We start from the raw sequence: 21,307 nt of genomic DNA, 5'->3' as shown, positions 1-21,307 counted from the left end.
TTAAGAATCCCACAGAGACTGCTAGGATCAGTAGAGCATAGCAACAGCAATTCCCATTGCTATAGAAGCTATAGCAGTTGCATCTAAAGCAGCTTGAAAAGAAATCTAGGAGACAAATTGACTGTCATACCAAAATGAATTTTCATTTATCTCTGTATTCTAATGGTGACTTATGAATAATATACTCTATTCCAGGCCAATTTAGCATAGTGAATTTCAGTACTGCTACTGGATCATTTGAAATGATCACCTGAAGGTGTGATGTTAAACATTAATTCACAACACAGAGGTACACATTTCATTTTCTTTGAAACAGCCTGTCCTTTGAGACATGTTAACTTGTGACCAATAGAAATACCAATACTTTGTGAATCTTCTAGAAAAACAGGGAAGCAACAGTACCATTATATGACATACTAGTCACAGGAAAACTTGTTCTACATCATCACATAAATACTAAACATAAATCCTGTCTTGCTATGCCTTTGTGTTGGCCAGTGCAACAGAGTCTGATCCAAACCAGGCCCTTTTGGTGCTTCCAATAAACAAACAGCTAACTACTTGGGTGCATTTCTCTGATGGTAGCCCAATAGTGTGTCCTTTCACTCCATCCACAGTACTGTTTAGAAGCACCAGCCAAACACAACGTATGCGTGGAATGAATTATTTCTGTTACCCAACAGATTCACGGCAGAATGAAACTGTGTGGCTCTGTTAACAAGTATTTTTACAGAATACTTGGAAGACTCAGAGCCATTAAAATCAATACTTTCTCAGTTTGCTTTAAAAATTCCATTATGAATTGTATTTTCAGATGTAATACTCAACCCGTTACATCTTGACTTGAATATTATTGCCCGATTTCAACAATTACAAATGGTTGCCCCAAGACTGGATTAAATGAGTAGTGTTCTGTGCATGGTCCCAGGCCTTGTTTCATTGATAACTGCTCAGCCTTGTGTACAAATGCAAAGTTATTAGTCCACAACTAGGCTTTTTACATAATATGTTCTGTGAACTTTTGACAGCCAACTGGAGAAGCCTTAGTTAAAATTGATAAATAAGTAATTCTTTTTATGGCACCCTCTGTCTTCAAAGCACAGCTTCCATTAACTCAGTTCTCAATTAAGCAAACCAGGTGCTGTGTGCCTAAGCTGAGAAGCACTTATGTTATGAAACGACATCTCTTAAAAAAAAATAAATAAGCAAATTCCCTGGTAATCTTGTGTTCTTATTTGATTCAGATACTAGAACTGGTAGAAAATTTTCTGGGAATGATGTAGGGGTTTGCTAGCAAAACTGGAGAAGAGATAGCAAAGGGAAGGGTGCTTTGAAAAACATTCTTCTCCCTTCTTCCTCTCACCCTTTGGAATTAATTTCCATAGAAGATTATAGAGAGTTTTACAGAAGGTTAGGAATACAGCTAATTGTCCACTGCTTGTTCCATTCCTGTGCAGAGGAGATGCAGGTTTAACTTAATTCTACATGAACCTGTATTAATTCAGGCTCTGTACCTGCATTTTTCTCAAAGGAGGGATTTATAAAGGTATAGGATACCTAGCCAGAAACAGCACTGCTCCTACAAAAGCCAGGTTGCTGAGATGGAAAGAAGAGGTGGGCTCAGCAGTCAGCCTTCTGCAAGGTCGTCTTCTTACACCTACATTACCCATGGAATTCCCAATAGCCCCACTCACAGAAGAAACCAATGAAGTTTCCAAAGACAAGGATTTGGCCCTCTAACCTTGCCTACCTCCCAAAAGAAAAAAGCATGACTACTAGACTTGCACTTTTCCAGAAGTGCACAAATTCAAGAGGATTTTCCTCTTCAGAACTGAATAGAATTTATTCAATCTGCTTCATACAGGTAGATATTAAGAGCAGAACTACCAAAGCAAAGCTTGTTGCATAACTAGAGGTTTAGTTGAGTCTTGTGAGAAGTACCGGATCAGATAGAAAATGAGGCTTATGCAAATGTGACTATTCAGAACAAGAGTGCCCCAAAATGGAGGAAACAAAATTTTAGTCATGCTACATGAAGCACAGAGTGATTCTCCAGGAGGAGACTTTTCTTTTCTTTGTAACCTGCCTTTGGGTTCATTAGGTTTGTAGTTACCTTGGGAACAATGGTAGTAAAAGAACCAGAAAAGATTAGGCTGGTATTTTATACAGCACTGTCCCCTACTTGAAACCCAGAATTTATTTGCCTACAAAAAGGTTGTAAAAAATACTGGTTTATTCCTTTCATATCACATAACTTTTAAACCCTCCTGTAATATTCTTTCTTCTTTTTTTCCTTACTTTATAGGTATTTTCACTGAAATGGAATACACTGGAATTATGACAAACTAAGAAAATTACGCAGAGAAACATTTTGAATTATGTAACATTTAAATATTCTCAGACATTTGTTTTTAAATCAAAGTTTTCAAATTTTTTATTACATTCATATTGAATTTATTCCACGTAGACTTCTAACTTGAAATTCCTACTGTATAAAAAAAGAGCTGGCACTGATATACATTTATAATTAATGAAGAGAAACAGACACTTTCAGAGTGTTTACATTCTCCTCTAGGAGGAGATGAATTCTACCCTAAAATCACTTATTTCCCACCATTCACTTGGAAGAGTCTAAACAATAACTCATATATCGGTATCTAGTGTGAAGATGTCTACATTTGGCTAACTGCATTGCAGTAATGAATTTATTTACTGCTAGCACAACATGCACAACTTGCTCATTACCACTTTGTAGTCTACCTTTGCATACTGAAAAGCGTCTACTTCTCATGCTGGCAAACAACAATTAATACAGCTTTATATTAACCAATGTATGCCAAAACCATATGCCAAAAACTCAGTCAAATAATTTTCTCTGGACATCTGAAGGACCTAATGGTAATTCCTCAACAGCACACCCTTTCCTAGTCCATCTAGCAAAGCAAAATAAAGTAGAATATAACAACATGAAGCCTTACCTGAGTGCTTGCAGAAGATGATTCATACCAATGTATTACAAATACACAGAATAGTGTAAACTCTGAATGAGAAAGGATACATTCGTATGGCTCCTGTTCTTGTTCCAATCGCCAGAATTTTCTGAACTGGGTCAAAAGCTAAGGCAGTGGGTAGATAAGGAAAACCATGGCGAACCGTCTGAAACAGAACAAATGAGCAAAGTGACTGAACTGTAACCACAGGTAGCAGCATGTATGTCTTTATGTTACGTGTACAGGAAGAGAATCTGTATTTTGCTATATGTTGTAGTATTTGCAATACATTTCAAGAAATGTATTTTAAAAGATAAGAGTATTTTGAACATGAAGGTGAATTTCACTCGTCAATTTCTAGATGTGCTCTTTACTCTGTAATACTTTAAATGGTTTTGTTGCAACAAAGTAGATTGCCATAATATATGCCATATACTGCCGGTATATATTGCTTATATGGTATACTGAAAGATAATCTCAATATGTAAGACAGCTGAACTGTAAATTGAAAAAAAAAGACACATAATATGCTTTTAAAACACTGTCACAAATAACCTCAGCCTCAACAGAACAGCTTCAGCGGAAAGAAATGGAACACGTCCAGGGGAAAAGATCCAATAAACCAATAAGCTGAATTGAGTCTACGTGGTAAAAATCCTTAATATCAATTTGAAAAACAAAGGTGCCAGAGAAGACGTTCTCAAAATGAGCAACTGAACCACTCACCCTTTCTTAATCTTTATTTATAATACTATGCTTTTAATTCTAATTTTTGTGGAGATACCTTGGGGAAAAAATGAACTGAGCATGACATAACACATCCCTGAGTTTGAAGACTGCTTCAAATAATACTTTGTTACCTTAACCTGACGGTTATGACCAATATGACCTGTCTGATTCTTATGAGGAAGAATTTGATGAGGGAGAACACTAATATAAGAAAAATATTGAAAACAACTAGACTATACAAAAACACACAAAAATGAACCGTCATTCATTTTGCGTGTGTGACTGCTTACAGAAAATTGGGTAACAAATAATTTCATTTAAATAAATGAGTTATTATTATATTATTACCATTATTATAATTAGTAATAATATTTAATACAATATTTAACTCTAAGATTCACTCTTTTTTTTAGAGTATGGTTGGGATTGGAGAGGAAGTACTTTGAACTGAACGAAATTTAGTTTTTAAGACATTTTCTCGTTCCTTGAAATTATCTTGCTCATGAGCTGTCTGCTAGAGCACTCAGCGGTACCTAGGGAACATGATTCCTTAATTGCAGACCTGTTGAGTAAAAGGCAGCTGATGATCTATACAGCCGTATTACTCCAACTCTTCCATTACAGCTGGAAACACTTGAACTGATACAAGTAGTTTGGGAACAACCGAACATAGATTTTTTTCAGCAAATAACCACTCCCTTAAAAGAAATCTTACTTATATCTTAATTATTGCTGATAAGGAATGTCATCTAAAGAAATACCCAGTTATTAGTTTCTAGACAGCAAAAACCTCAGGAACACATGCTACTTCAGTAAGCTGTAGAAAGTAACCCACTTTTTATGTTAATGTAGACATTTATCAAAGATCTCCCCAACTCTGTTTCCACTTTGGTTTGCTTTGTGGGTTTTTTTTTAACCTTCTGATCTTCTTAAGTGGTAGGACTACTCAAATGTATTTTTTTTGGTATTCTGACATCTAAGCTGGAACTAGACTTAACATACTATAAAAATGGGTCTAACTCATGTCACAAAAACATCAGGAATTATGAATTGTAGTATTTTCTAGTGTGTTGAATGTTTGGCCTGACTGCATTACTAATTTTCTATTATATTTGAAATTACTTTATTCTTGTGACTACATGTTCCTCCTTATCTGAGAAAACATGTATTTCACAAATGATCTTTCTTCATTAGTATTTTTTAGAAATCTTCTTTGTAATAAAATTTTAATTTCTAGCAATTTAGTCACAGTAAGTTTTCCTGATATTTAGCTATGACGAGCTTTCAGTACTATTTTTTAGATCTAAGAATGCAAATATCAGTATTTTTAAAAACTTATTTGCATTCTTGCCTTTGTATTTAGCATCTCCTTTGTATTTTCAGTATTTCCACAATCTACAGTCAGACTTTTCATTTGGACATTTTAATTGGGTCCTGTTATTGAGACAGAACTATGTTTTAGAAGCACAGTAATACACACCTTTTCAGAATCATAGTTCAGTAATAATTCTTGAACTGTAGGATTAACTCAAAGGTATTACTTCTACTTTGCAGCAGTTTTCCAAATTTGAATGTTTACACTAATTCCAATTGGGAAGTTCTTCTGTATGCAAAATTCTGCCATTTGTAGAATAAATAAAAATAAAATAAAAATTGAAGTCTATTGAACATTCAAGTAAATAAAAATTTTCAAGCAAAATATTTATATTTATTAGGACTCTAAATAAAAGACAAGAACAGTTTGGAAGGCGAGCCAAGCTACACTGTATGCAGTTAAGACAGAAAAAGATACCTTTATAATTGAGATTTTGGCACAAATTAGAGAGCCTCAGAAGTGATTCTGAAGATCAAGCCTATTCAACAGAAGAACAGGGACAAGCTCTAACACTTCAGACCTCCAGACTCTTCTCAGGCTTGGTCCAACCACCCTCCTATTTCCAAGGACTGTGAGAAAAATTGACATAAAAAGCTAGCACTTGAAGTAGATTTTTCAATTACACGTTGAAAATGCTAGTGTGAGCATACTTTTAAGAATGAGCAATGATTCTAGAACTGTGCCTGGGCTTCCTTACAGCATTTACTAATACAGATGAAGAAGAGGGGAAGGTCACAAAATTACCTTGATTCTAGGGTGACAAAAAAAGAGTATGTTCTTACTTAATCTGAGTTGTGTCTAGTAAGAACAACATAGACCAAAACTATCAATGGTGAGCAGAAAACATAAAAGAAAGATCTTTTTTCCAAAATTAAACTAATCTCAATAGCAGGCAAAAGTAGAAAAAAGTATCCTAAAACATTGCCTGTGTTTGAAGAGATATAGGACCTACCTACTCTGAATGTGCTAAAAAAGGTGCCAAAAAAAAAGAAAAGGAGAGAAAAAGCAGACAGCAGATGGAGCCAGGACTGCTTTTCTCCACATTATCCAGCTTTCTTTTATGTCTCCTTTTTTTAGCATGCTGTCTCTAGAGGCAGTCTGTGCTCCCTAGGACATACACTTTATGTGCAATATGTGAAATAATTTATTTGAAACGAGAAATTTACAAATACAGCTACAATTGCAGCATAAATCCTTGTTGAGGTTTGTTATTCTCTTTTAAAATTTCTTTTAAATTTTTTAAGCAAGTATTCTTATGGTGAATTGCACATATATCATTAAAGAAATCTTTACACAACCAATTTACCTAAATGAATATAGGAAGTTGATTATTTGGGCTCACTAGGATTCTACCAATGAACACTTTAATATGCTTTACAGAACATAACAACAATCTCTTTTTGTCTAAGATACAGTGATATATTTCATTAGCTGAAAAAAAACCCAGAACATTGCACTAGTAATAATATGCAATATCCAGTATAATTGTTCATATGTTGTATAATGAAAATTTCCAGTCTAAGAGTTTTTCTTAACTTTTGTTCTATGGTAGTTCGTATTAAGACTGCAAAGACACCATTTTTTAAAAGTGATTTTTATATCCTCTAAATAAGTCCAGAAAATAGAGGACTAAACTTCAAACTGCATCAATTAACTGATAGGGTTTAAAGTCAAAACTGTTCCTGGTAATTTGCATAAACTTAAAATTTGTAACTTTTCTACTAATATTTTAGATACCCTGTTTTATGTAACATCTGACAGCAGAACTAATTCATGTAGGTAAATAATTTTTGAGGTGGTGTCTATTTGTTAAAATCAAACTACGTAGCCTAAGCCTGTGACTCAGGATGTAGAAACTACTTCCAAATTGCAACCAACGTGCCACATGCAAAAGTCTCACTGAAGCAAGTAATTGATTCGTTTATGGAACAGAGGATGAAGTATTGACTGAAACCTATAAAGCCTTTTACTCAGCTATGTAGGAAATCAAGAAATATCAATGATTACAGCTTTCACCAAGGTAGTGGTGAAAATGGGTGCTTATAAAGATGCATTATATCCCTATAAGACCATGACATCCCTCATTTTTAGGCTTCCCTGCCTGGAATCTTTGATTAGTAAGACTACTTTCTGCTCATGTAAGATGGAAAGAGCACAAGATATCAGTAGGCTTCCAACCTAAGAAAATGATGCAGAACAGATAAATTTTTTTATTAGTTAAATTTCCATTTTTCAAAGGAATATATTTTGACAAATTCCCAACTTTTCTAAAACTTTCCAAAATTTCAAACTCAAGCCATGGATTCCATTTAGCTCTCAACCTACATTAGGAACTAGGGCTTCTGAGCATGTCCACAGGATAGTCTAAAAACTATCTTTTTTTTTTTTCTTAAAGATACCCATATATAGTTCTTTTACTCTGTGTAAAGCTAGAAACAGTCACGTGGGAAAAACCATCTACAAAAGGCACTCTGGAACTATAGACTAGGAAGGCTGATTGCTGTCCCTAGCAAGATGGTAAAATAAAGATGAACTAAGCACTCGGGTGAAGATCACTGCAGAAGCCAGCAGAGTTTCTACAATGGGAAATCCCATCTGACAAGTTTCCTCTAATCCTATGAAACTGTCAGCATGCATGGAAATAAAGGGGATATCAATATATGTATGTTTTCCATGAGCCTTCCAATAACAGTCCACAGCAATGTCACTAAAGAAGCAAAGTTTTCATGGGAGTGAAGAAAAGGGGTTTTTTATGGACTGAAAGCTGGTCAGATAACATAAAACAAAGGATCAGGCTTAACAGATTTCTACCATGAAGAAAACTCAAAAGTAGAGTACTCCACGGATGACTGCTTGGACCAATCTTATTCATAATCTTTAATGATGTATAAAAGGTAGCGATCACTGAAATCTCCAAGTTCATAGGTGCTAGTAAGCTCCTTTGGACAGTGAAATTCAGTACCTATGGTGACCAACTCCCGAAAGACCTCATTAGTCTGAGTAAGTGGGCAAGAAGGTGATAAATGAGCTTCCATGTGGATAGGCTAAGGCATCTAGAGGGGAAAAAATGAACCATCTTAACTAGGCTTACACAATGCTGAATTTGGAATTAGCATTTATGATGCAGAAAGTGATTTTGTGGGCATGGTTGGCATTCCTCTGAAGTCTTTGGTTTAATGTGCAGCAGCAACCCAAAAAACCAAGTAATGTTGGACGTTATCAGGCAGAGTATAAAGAATAACACAGAAGGCATAATTTTGCTGCTTTATAAAATCTCTGTGAGCCCATTACTTGAGTACTGTATGCAGCTCTAGTCTCCACATCTGAAGAAGTAGTCAAGTCAGAACTGATCAAGGGAAGGCAGTTAATGCTCAGGGTGAGGGACACAAGCTTTATCAGGAAAGACTAAAAGCGCTGCAACCTCAGTTTGGAGTGGAGAAGGTTGTGGGGGGATAGACTGAGATTTACATCATCCAGAGAGTGGGTAAGCTATACGTGGAACTGTTATTCAGCAAAAACACGGAGCCTTTTCAAAACAAATGAAAGATCAGCTTAAAACAGAAGAAAATACTTCTTTACCCAACAGGTAATGAACTCCTGAAACTTGCCACCATAGGAGGTTGTGAAGGCTGACAGTATCAGTAGGTTCAAAACGGCATTAGAAAAACTCATGGAAATTATTGATAACTGGATTCTAAAAGGACTGGACACTCTGTCATCTCCAATCCAGTGATGGTGGATGATGGGAGATTAGAAAGGGAATGGACTGCAGAAAGTGATCTAACTTATTACTCTCCCTAAATGACATATTCTATTGCCACTGTCAGAGACTGACTGCTGGGTGATATGGTCCATTGGTTTGTCTCAGCAGGGTATTTCTTATGAGCTTATTATCTTCACCAGCAGCAGTGCATCTAAGAGGGAGAAAATGGAAATCGGTATTGGCGGAGAAAAACATAGGAGAGAAAAAACATGGATAATGTGGATACAACAGGGGAAAAAGAGAAGTGTTACTGAAATAGGGAATACAGGGGCAAGAAGGAAAGATATGCACAAGGAACAGCCAGATTAGTAATAAAGTTTCATAACATTTACATACATAACTTTTGGCACCGAAGAATACTTTCAGCAATAGGCAAATTTGTTTTGTCTTTTAATTTTTAAATTACAAAACTTTTTCTTATAAAAGGTCACTGAAGCTATGGTAGAGTTTTGAGAAAATATCTCTCCTGGACATAAAGTAGACTTCAAACAGAATTTGAATTTTAACAGTTTAGTTTCACAAGTACTATACACTGGTAATTATATTTTAAAATGAGAGTGATATACTAGAGTATTCAAAATGAACTGATTAGTTTATTATACATTTTTGTACTATGAATCATAGAATGGGTTGGGTTGGAAGGGACCTTAAGGATCCTCCAGCTCCAACCCCCCTGCCATGGGCAGGGACACCTTCCACTAGAGCAGGTTGCTCCAAGCCCCGTCCAACCTGGCCTTGAGCACTGCCAGGGATGGGGCATCCACAGCTGCTCTGGGCAACCTGTGCCAGCACCTCACCACCCTTGCAGAAAAGAATTTCTTCCTAATATCTAATCTAAATCTACCTTCTAGTTTAAAACCATTACCCCTTGTCCTGTTGCTACCAGCCCTATCAAAAAGTCTGTCCCCATCTTTCCTATAAGCCCCCTTTAAGTACTGAAAGGCTGCTGGAACGTCTCACCAGAGCCTTCTCTTCCCTCAGCTGAACAACCCCAACTCTCTCAGCCTGCATATGAACATAATGAAATCTTTTTTTTTCCTTTGGATGCAGCTTAATATATTTTTAAAAATTAAAACATAAGGTTTCAAAAATTAGTATCAAGTCTGTATTTTTTGATATGTATTTTTTCCACTCTACTATTTTTGAGAAGTCTGTATGCAGACCATATGACTGTTTTTTAAACAGGCAAGTTCTACCACACATTACATAATTTTTCAATTTCCCGAATACTGCTTGGCCCTGAAAAAGAGAGTACATCCAAAGGCATCGTCCAGACAATTAGTCTTAAAAAAAACCCCAAACTAAAATGAAGAAATCTTGGAGTCTTCACTGAAGTTCCTCTTTTCATGACAAAAAGAGAAACTTCAGAGATGTGGTTATCCACTGTCATTTTCAGTTCTGCAAGCTGGATGTTAAGGACCATCAAATAAGGATGGTCCCATCTGTATCAATAAGAATCATAATGCGAATAGCCAAGTTAAGTGAACCACAGGGGAAAAGTAAGGCCTTCTGAATTTCAAAAGCATTCTCCTCATGCTTGTTCTTTGAAATATACTGTAGTGTATCAAAAATAAAAAATTAATATATTCAGACAGAAAAATACAGAAAAATAAAATGACATTGATCCTTGAACTGCATTATTCCCAGTTCACAGCACAGGTGAGGTCTGAAGGGAACGCTGCAGACTATCTAGTCCAACCCTGCCCTGCTCAAAGCAGAGTGGTTGGGTTTTAATCTTAATTGTTTGATGTACTTAAATCAGTGTTGCTGTGGCCAAGCAACTACTTGACAACAAAACCATCTTGCCACATCTACCACAGCACTGAGTTACAGCATAGTAAGTTAATAAAATAAGTTACAGGGTAATACATCAATATAATCATCCCAAGGTAGGTATTACCCTTTTTGGAGAAATTCTATGTTCAAGAGAAGACATTGTATGTAAAATGTTTTCACTTCTTCCCTTCCCATTCTTTCCAAAAGAACTCTACCAAGTTAAAAAAAAAATACAAAAAAGGAAGAAGATTGAGAACACAATGAAGGAATTGCATCCACTGTTCAGTAAATATACCCTAACAGACTTCCCAATTTTGTCACTTACACTGGAAAGAAGTAGGGCATCAACCTATAGAAAAATGCCACAGGCTTTAAAAAAAACTATATTTGGCCTTAGCTTTAATGTAAAATAATAGTAAAAAAAATCCTAAACCACTGATTTCAAAGGTCAGTTTGGCCTACCTACTTAAGCAAGACTTCTGTCCAAATGGGGAACCATTATAGTCAAAGTAATTCAAATATTAGCTCATATTGATTTTGTTGTTGTTGTTGCATCATTTAAGCATATTAGTCTAGAATTTGAAATAGCTTGGTTCAGAATATCATCTGTCTGATGGAGATCTGTTTTATGGAGACTTACATGAATTATAAAATCATTCAACATATTTGATAGCGCTGAAAGGAAAATACTTTTGTCTTCACTACGACTGTGGATGCAGAGAATAACAATTTCATAACTTTAATGAGAAATAATAAAAAACACATCTGTGTTTATTAAAGTCACACCAGAGCAACATAGAAATAACTCTAATTTATTTTGCATGTCTTCCCATTTTTGGATTTTCTGGAACTTTACTCCTATAGGCTCATTATGTCCTGTTCTATTACGGCTGACTGGTTACTGTTCTGAAGCAGAAGTTTTGTTTGCTGCCTTCAGAATGTTTAAAAAAAAAAAAAAATCATTGGGAAATTAAAAAAAAATTTTGCAAGAAAATGTCATTCTACTATAATAGAAGAAAATGTTGCTACTATGATAAAGTTCTTGAAGGTTTGGGGGTTTTTGTTTGCTTGGGGTTTGTTTTGTTTTGGGTTTTTTTTGGAAAAGCTATAGAAAGACCATGTTAAAACCCATTTTTTAATGGGTTTTAAGGTTTTTATGGGGAATTTTTTATTTTGCAACATGATTTGGCATTCCTGTATACAAATGCTATTACCAGATTTCATTACTAGCATTTACAACCTTGTTCACTATATATTGCTAATGCGTAATTAATCCTCTCCTATCTTCTTTCTGTATGCAATTCAAGGAGTTTTTTCTGATGTTGAATTGAGAATTTAATCCAGAGCTATTGGCTAGCATCTCACCACACATATGGTGAAGATATATTCCAAATGAAACAGAGATATTTTGTGGCAGGTTTTTGCCCTAACAGCAGGGAAATCCAGCAGATCTTGGACATTGCAACCCGCACTGCGCTCCCCATAATGCTACTGAGGGCATAGCTCACAGACACAAATGAAGACACTATATTCAACGGTCCTAAGAATCTCATCTCTGCTTACATAACCACATGGCAGTTGTCCTGCCTTTGCCTCATTCAGTGAACACTTGAAAATATATGTAGGGACAACCGATGAATAAACTAGGGTTCTTTGGACCCACAACAATTAACTTTTATCCACGGCTACAATGGAATGTAACACAACTGCTGCCAGACAGGTGTAACTGAAAGCACATATCCATCCTTTAAGGGATACAATAGACGGAATGGGATGAACAAAGCCAAGATGGGCGTTCATAATTTATTTAGCATGATGTTTTGTGATGTCCAGTGGATAATGCAGAGATTTTCTCACAGGAACCATTGCAAAGAACACACACAGGATTGCATCCATCCTTCCCATATATTGTGTACAGTTCAAATGTGATGGAGGACAGGAATAAAATATAAGCAGAGACTTCAAGAAAATCAAAATATGCAATAAAGACTGATTTCCAAGCATACAGTCATAACTGAATACTAGCCGAATAAGGGACCTGACTTTTGAGTGTATGACCACACAGCATTCTTATATAGAAAATTTTTAAATTAAATTAAACAATCATTTTTAATTGATTGGATCCAAATTTTGCAAAAAGATGTGCTGCTATATACATCTGTATCTGCACATATAATACTGAGTTCAGTAAGGCTACTTTTGAGTATGTGCACTCATCAACTCAAAGCCTTTAAATATTAAGGTTGGGGTTTTTTTCCCAGTACTGTATATAAATTCAAAGGAACCATAAAAAGCGTACCTCATCAGACTTTGACCCTAGCTACCAGCGACAGATTGTCTCTAGTATTTTTTACTATTCATAGTCTTTGCTGGTGATCTGTTAGGAATGGACACAGCACTGCACAAAGATAACATCTTATTACATTTAAGCGTGTTTACCAGCCATCTGTACCTAACAATACTGCCTTCTCTCCTCTCCACAGATCCACATTATTTATACTTCTCATCATATAATCTTCTAACTTTCCCCTATAATGATTTCAACATACATTGTAACAAATTAATATATGCCTATAAGCTGCTTTTATAAACACTTTTTCTTAGAATAGCCAATAGACCAGTACATTCATGTAGCTTAGGGTGTATTAATTCAGTTCTCTGCTACTTCCTTTTCTCTGTTTATGAAGTGAACGTACTAATACCAACTTCTCACAGTATTTTCACACAGACCTCAGAAAGGCATCTGGGCATATACCATACACCAGGGAGTATCAGATGTCTCAGAATAAGAGTCAGATATGAATGGAGATTTAGCTAAATTAACCAAGTGAGATTTGGTTCTGTCTTGGATTTATGAAGTCCACATCCACTGAGGACAGCTGCATGTTTTACACAGTATATGTATTTCTACTTGGAAAAAAATAATCTCCCACTAATTCATACTTTTATTCATGAACCTCTAAGTAATTTTTTAGTCATTTCTTTAGAAAATTAAGTCTAAGTCTTTTTTATTTCCAAAACAAGTAGAAAAAAAAAAGCTGCCTATATAAGCAGTTTTAGACAACAGCTCTATGATCAGAACACTCCCTCAGATATGGGCTAACCAGGCTGAATTCCCTCCATCCTCCCAGAAGAGGTTCAAAATCACTTTTCCCACTTCAATAGTTAGAAAACTCCTCATTAACTCGCTGGTGACCCACAGGTGAGGTGACAGTGTGCCCAGTTCCCACTAGCAGGGAATAACAGTTAAGAGGATAAAAACGATGGAACACAAAATGAAGGAAAGACAACAAGAGAAAACTTGGGGACTGGAATTAACTTTGTGAGAAGAGCCCTGTTTCCCAGGGATAAACTCAGGACAGTTCTCACAAGATGAGAGATGGCATCACCACACCGGATTGTAGGGGTCAGGCCTGTGCTATGTAAATCTGAAGACACTGCATTCCTCAATATGTTCCACTTTTACTTTTACTTTTTTTTCACCGTTTCTAGGATATCCAGGGATTTCCCAGTCCCCTCATCAGCTCAGGAAAGGGAGACTGGAGTTCTGTTACGATGGTCTGATCTCTGAACAAATGCTTGTGAAAAAGTGACCCCTGAGCAGAGAGAATATTAGCCTATCCTTAAAATACACTTTCAGTGAGGAGGGACATTCTCTCTTTCTGGTGAGGAAAAAGTATATCCTGAATTTCAATTCCTTATCTAAGGACACCATGTGATTGAAATTCCTGAATGCTTGGATTAAAAAACAGAACAACTCCCCCTCAAAACCCACTTGAAATGGCACACAAAATTACAGCAAACAGTTTAATTTTAGGTTGCCATGTGTGGAGTCAGGAGTTGAACTCTGTGATCCTCATGGGTCCCTTGCAACTCAGGATATTCTATGATTTTTATATTGCTAAAAATGCAAGGTCAACCATAAAAAGCAGGAAAGTTAGAACATATGCAAACTAAGATAAGCTATGCAACAGGAATTTGTTCCCCTTTTGTAGGGATTAATTGAATTACCTTCTTCTGCCATAGACATTTTGCCTCACTCCATGCATAGTACAGTCTGGTCTGTCCTATAGACAAACCCAATGTAAACAATTAAAGAGCTGTTGTCTGCCAAACTTGCCTATTTGGTATAAAATAGGAAGGTGCAAGGTACAATTCAGGTAGAAAACTGCAGAAAGGAAATTTTATCAGTGCCATTATTACTTAGTTTTATAAATGACCAAGCCAAGGACCATGAATTAAGCTTTCCACATGGGACTGCTGATTATGTTTTCATTTTGTGATTGACCAGTTTGAGATAATGGTGGATGATGATACTCTTGCATCTTGGGTACAATTCACAGGTCCAGTGTAAAGCCAGAATTCCATCTGTTGTCATTTGAGACAGGAAGGACATTCAGTGCTGTTTTGATTACGTAAAGTGGACATATAAATTGACAGTATGAATAACTTGCCTAAAAACTACTCTGTAGGAGTGCAAAATACTTGCCACAGAATGTGAAAACAGAGGGAGATACAATGGGAAGTCGAAAGTGGTACAAAAATGTTAAATATGTCAAAAGCTGGAAACTCAAAACAGTGGACACTAAACAACCTGTCTTTTGGGATTTTCTGTGCCTTGGATCCTCATCTATACAGCAGGAATAATAATACTGTCATTCCACAGAAATATTGTGAACGTTAATTCATTAGCGTTTATGAAGCTTTCAAAAATACAGTGGTGAGCACTTCTGTTGCGAAAGTCCATGGGGAATGTAATATTCAGGTATGCTCCAAGTTCTAAGTATGCAAAGAAATATTGAAGTGCTTTCCATTTAGCAAACACTATTTTACTAAATTATACCTATAGAAGAAATACGGGATCATGTAATTAAAGGCTGTATGTGCAAGCAAACTTAAGAAATTTGGAACTTTGCTTTGTTTTGCAAACTTAAGAGTCTTAAAATGGTTTTGAAACTATAATTGCATGTGTTGGCCATAAAGGGTCTGAAATAATGCATTTAGGATTAATATTTGATTAACAATCAAACTGTGATGCAAAAGGATAGGTATTTGCAAAAAAAAGCCAAACAAACCCACCAAGACAGTCCAGTTATACTACTACAGGTAGCCTTAAATCTCCAAAGTTCTTAAAAAAGCAACTTCTAACATGCTATGCTCTTTACCACTGATGAGTCCTATTTCTAATACAAACATTAAAAAAAAAGAGAAATGCGTTATGCTCATCACACATTTCATAAAATTACCATCACCCAACTACAGAAGTGTCATTTATGGCTCCCTAGTTTTAAACAGAACAGGGTTTTGCACCTAGCATTAGATACAAACTGTGGTATATAGGAAAAATCCTTCCCAATATTATCTTACCATGTAAGTACTGAATGAACGCTGAACACTTACAAGTAAGGGTTAATACTTATTTTAAAATGTGTTTTCTCCAAAATGTAGCACTTCACACACATTTTTATTTTTTCCCCCAAATGACCTCACTAAGGAAACAATACATTAACCAAATAGCTCAAGCTAACTAAGACACTATGGATACCTTATAACAAAGATTTTTTTCATTATTATTATTATTCATAACCAAAAATAGAACTATGTCTACTACAGAATTGTCCTTAACCTGCCGTTCCAAAATTCATCTTCTATCTATTATCACTGAACTGTAGCATCATGTTGCATTTGCAGTTAAAGTACCTACTTGACTGCTGTCAGAGGGACTAAAAGTTCAGTTTCATGGGGTGACAAAATAAAGCATTACCATCCATGAACCCTAGACATTAAATTTTTAGACCACCTTATAGGAAGTCCAAAAAATTAAGGTATTTAAATTGGCTATTGATTGGATGCATCTTGAAGGCCTGTTTTTGTCAAAGATAAGTAGGGTTAGAAAGGCACAATTGTAATTGGCCATCCATATCAGTTTCAACAAAAACCGAACACTATTCTGGTCTCTATGGGTTTTTTATAAAGATTGGGTAATGCACATACTGAAACTATGACTATACTGTTAATAATACAGCAAGATTCAAAGGGATGTTAATTAGATAGCAAGACTACTCAGTAATTAATACTGAAGACCAGTTTTGGAGAGAATAACGAATGTCATGCTCCGGGGTTTTAAGGCAGTTCATAACCATCAGCATTTGGAGAATAATTCTGTGAGAAGATGATTAATTCTGTGGTTCTTGAACCTTTTCTAGAGTACCCAGATGCCGCCTACAGCTAAAGAAAACACACTGGGCTAGATCAATTGTACATCTAGTAGAGTGCAACTGTTACCATGCTCGTAACTGAGATCTTGATTTCAAACGTTTTCTGCACAACCCTACTAACACCATGCTCTACAAATTCAACCCTATTACTGTTCTTCAAGAAAAGCTGCAGTTCTCCATGGGAGACTTATTTTCATGAAGAAAATGCACTCTGTTCAAAAAATGTACTTCTTCATTCTCATTCAGCGTTTCCCAACTGCGTCATCCCTAGACAGTAAGCCTTCTGCAAAAGTATTAAAATCACTGTTTTCTCCTTCTATGTTCTTTCCGCTCAAAGTTCTACTCAAACGATTTACAGCACCCTAACTGTGATCTTCTCACTTCCTATATTAATAGGAGATCTCTCCCCAGTGCTGTACTTCAGTTCCTATATGCTATGGACAAACACAGGCAAGCCTAAAAAAGAATCTTTGCCAGAAAAAAAAGCATATATAGAGAGGGAAAATAAAAAGGAGCAAACCCAAGGAAACATGGTCTATCCCCATTAAAATTAATATGGACTTCACTAACACATTCCAATGCACCATGACTTGTTTTTGGCATGATGCTACCATCTCACACATTCAACTCAATTAATGTGAACTATAATTGGTATTTTAATGATTTCTACTTGGATAGCCAAATCCCAAGAGCAGCCCTAGATGTAACAAAGTATACTTCAGCTTCCTGATGTCACAAAATACAGTTCTGACAAAATGTATGTTACATGAAGACTTTGAAAAGGGTGCCACTGGTTCATTAGTACAGCTACCAACATATAAACTTCCCATGCTTAGAAAAGGGCACAGCTATTTCATAAGTAAGTTTCAAGAATACTTCATTTTTAGTCTTTCAATACAGAAAATTACCTTAATGATTTAAATATAAATGCCAAAAGTAACTCACTGCGAACATCTCAGTGTGAAATGCAAAATTCAATTTACTTCTATTAAGTTGTAATCTATATCTCAAAAAGATACTGTGGTAATAAGCATCCTAGAAATGTCACAAAATGGAGAGACAGCTTTCAGGTGTGCTACTAATTAAATCAGGTGTGCTACCAATAAAAACAGCATTCTGGTAGAGGACTGGATCTGTGTTTTTAGTCAAGCAGACCTCCCACAAACTTCAGAAAGAAAAAAATTTATTTAAATAAAAACTGCAGGGCAATGCCCTTTAATTCTTAACTATGAGTCAGCTTTTATGTGCTATATCTAAAATGAAGATTTTATAATCAGCAAAGAAAGGAAAACCAGTTTGAAGTGCTACTTAGACTGCAAGTGCATTTGCCTTGATTCTGCAGATCATAACAAACCAAAACTGCCGTTAGCTTTACCTAATTCAGTGTGCAGCAAGATCATAGATCGTGGATCCTTAAATATGCAGCCTATATAACTTATGTAACCTAACATAAAATACACAACCTAAATACCTGAAGTTCTACACAACAAAAGCTCAGGGTAGACAAAGCTTGGATTGTATGTGCCCTGCTGTATTTTTAATGTAATTCAAATTGATTGAGGTACAAATTATGGCTCGGTTCCTGCACCCTGAAGCATGCAGGATGAAAGCTGCGCCTGCGTCGAGTCCCACTGGCTTTGGTACACTTGCATAGTACATAACGCAGGATAGCGGCCTGTGGGGGTTTGGTTCACTCAAACATGCTTGTAATGTTACTAAACCGTAATAGAGCTGATTAAGTAGAGCCTGTTGAATAAACACTGCAGTATTTTATGAACACACAATCACCAAGTATTTTGGAAGTTTGCTTAGCACACTTTTATATCTTGAAAAAAGGAAGCTGGTATTTTGTATACTACAGAGTAGACTTCTGCAGTACCATGCATTCATAAGCAAGTACTGCTGCAAGCAACTAAAAGCCTTCCTATACAAATATTTACTTTGTTGAGAACATTTTAACCTGAGAGCTGAGACAGGCAAATACTGCCTTCTGAAATCTTCTCAAAATGACATATTCCTATACACTAAGTAGATCTATTTCCAAGTAGATCTATGATATATATTTCCAAGTAGATCTATCCGAACATAACACCGTCTTCAAGTAATATCAAGCCAAAGAAGGGAAATAATGGAGATTAGGCAGAAAATTAATTTATTTTCATCTAATGTTGTCTATTTTTGCAAAAATATACTTGACAAAATAAAAACGTATCATGCTAAATACACATCTTTGTCCCTGTCAAATTACTTTAACATGAAGAACCATGTTGAGTTTTAGTCTTTCTTAGAAGTCTCGGGATGTCAGACTTTCTAATGATATTTTAATGTATCTTCATTATTTGCATTACATTTTTACTGAAGTGACAAAAATGGGAAATTGCTGTACTGAATACCTGGTGTTTCACAAAATTACTGTGTAAATATGCAAAAGGAGTCGAATTCAACCTTGAGAAACAGGTATGATTCTAATGCACTGATCACCAGCACTCTGTATTACAGAGTAATTTGACTCAAAAGGTCTGAATGTGTTTTGGTTCAGGATGGCAAAGACCTGTAAAGCCTGCAGAAATTAGTATTATGTGGAACCTATTCCAAAGGTCTCTGACTCTTTAAGTCATGGGAGTGCACCCTTCTTTCCCTGAACTCTGTAAGAGTGTTGACACTAGCTGTAGCTGAAAACCAAATAGAATTAGAATCATGGTATCTGACATCAGGAAAGCTGTGTGCAGACCTGGTCCTTGTGAAGCACACAAACTGTCTCACAGGCTTGTCGTGTTTGTTTATATTTCTTCCTAAATCACAAAAAGAAATGAGAATGTGCTGGCCGTGACCTAAATTACAAACCAATTGATATCTGGCTAATAAAATTAAAGTATACTTAAGAGGTGAAGTTCATCTACTCTTAATAATGTAAATTGCACTAATTAAAAATTCTGGGTTTGAAGCTTCTAAGCAAAACTAATAATGAAATAAAACTTCTAGTAAAGCCAACATAATTAATGTTGAAGTTAAAGGTAACAGCAGAGGAGCATAATATAATCTCTCCTTTTGTTTTTGGTCTTCATTACAAAGCATGATTTTCATATTCCAGGGTTGGTCAGAAGTACCAAACAATTTGTACTGATTTTTGCTTGTGCATTTAAGAACACCACTGAAAGCTTTGTTGCAAAAAACAGACATAAAACATAAGAGACACAGGGACATTTTACGCTTTGTACTCGGAGAAAATTCCCACTCAGGGACCTAACCAACACATAAAAACCAATGCCAAACAAATTTGGCAACTTTTGATATCTATGCGGTACCACTAAGTTTACTGACATATAATCATAATCTTCAGTACTAATGCTAAAAGAACACCCTGAATCTACATCCAGTCCCTGACAAATAATTGAAGTGCTAGGTTCCGTAATCCCTGCACTTTCTCTTATTTCTAGCTTGTGCCTTTTTCTTAAAAACGGGAAGGAAAGGAAGAGAGGATGAGAAGAGTGGAGAGGGGAAGTAGATGTATACAATTTTGAATTTCTAATTACTTGTAAATGTTATCTGTATTAGCACCGACGGATTTGCTTTCCTGCCCACAATCTTAACAGTTTGGGGTCCAAGTGTGAAGTTAGGATTCGGCCCTGACTGCTGAAATAAAAATTTTTATGAATCTACTGGCCACCCCAACTCTGCAGCAGGAAGAAAAAAGCACCAAGATCTGTCTTTTCATACCAAAGTCCTTATACAACCACTGCAGTTCTCAAGTAAAAGGCTTACTGGTATCATGTTACTGCCCCCATGCACAAGACAGCTTTTGTTATTTCCATAGTAAAAAAAAAACAACCAACCAACAATCAAAAAACCCAAACAAAACCCAACAAAATATTACAGCCCTTACCTTACAAATTTGAAAATAATCTGAAGTGAGCGTCTCCTGGATCTCATCTCTGGGTGTCCCCGCAGCTCCTGCAGTCCCTCCGGGGTGCACGGAGCCACCGCCAGCCCCACTTCCACCACCACCGCCACCACCGCTGCTTCCACCAGGGGACGAGGCGGTTAAACCATCCAAAACTTTGCGAAAATTAAATTTCTTCATTTTGGAAAAATCTTTCGGCAGATTTGGGAGGGGAGAAAGGATGTGCCGTGACACATCCAGCTACATGTAGCGAAAGAGAAAGTCTTTAATGGTCCTCTGAGTGAGGCAGCACTTTAAGTCTCTCGTACCGGAGTGTCAATATTAGGTATAATTGATTGAAAAATAGAAAGGCTTCATTTTGTCAGACGTAAAAGCTACCTGGAAAGGTCCTTTTAAAAAATAAATAATGAAAAAAAAAAAAATCCACAAGCAGCAAAACTAAGATTTACGTTCAAACACAGAACAATGGAACAACCGCCATCGGGTCCTCTCACAAAATCCACATTTAGCAGTGATTAAAACCGAAAAGTAAACAAAAAATTCAAGCCGGCATCC

The 21,307-nt window shown here is 36.1% G+C and overlaps 1 protein-coding gene across 4 annotated transcripts in view; it reads right to left on the bottom strand.

Annotated features, from left to right (window-relative positions):
- The window catches only part of STXBP5L (syntaxin binding protein 5L), a 203,106-nt gene extending 182,172 nt beyond the window's left edge, over positions 1–20,934 (bottom strand). For all 4 annotated transcript variants that reach the window (XM_027777826.2, XM_005231088.3, XM_027777827.2 and 1 more), the window contains exons 1-2: positions 20,735–20,934; positions 3,059–3,156 (exon numbers count right to left, since the gene is read on the bottom strand). In XM_027777826.2, the coding sequence (XP_027633627.1) occupies positions 3,059–3,156; positions 20,735–20,932 (296 nt within the window). In that variant the 5' untranslated portion in view covers positions 20,933–20,934. The remainder of the gene's footprint in view (positions 1–3,058; positions 3,157–20,734) is intronic.
- Between the last annotated feature and the right edge of the window lie 373 nt (positions 20,935–21,307).

The sequence above is a fragment of the Falco peregrinus genome, chromosome 6 (genome assembly GCF_023634155.1).
Source record: "Falco peregrinus isolate bFalPer1 chromosome 6, bFalPer1.pri, whole genome shotgun sequence".
In the NCBI taxonomy this organism is placed as follows: Eukaryota; Metazoa; Chordata; class Aves; order Falconiformes; family Falconidae; genus Falco; species Falco peregrinus.
Note: the sequence above shows the minus strand (reverse complement) of the source record. Positions and strands in the feature narration are given on the sequence as shown.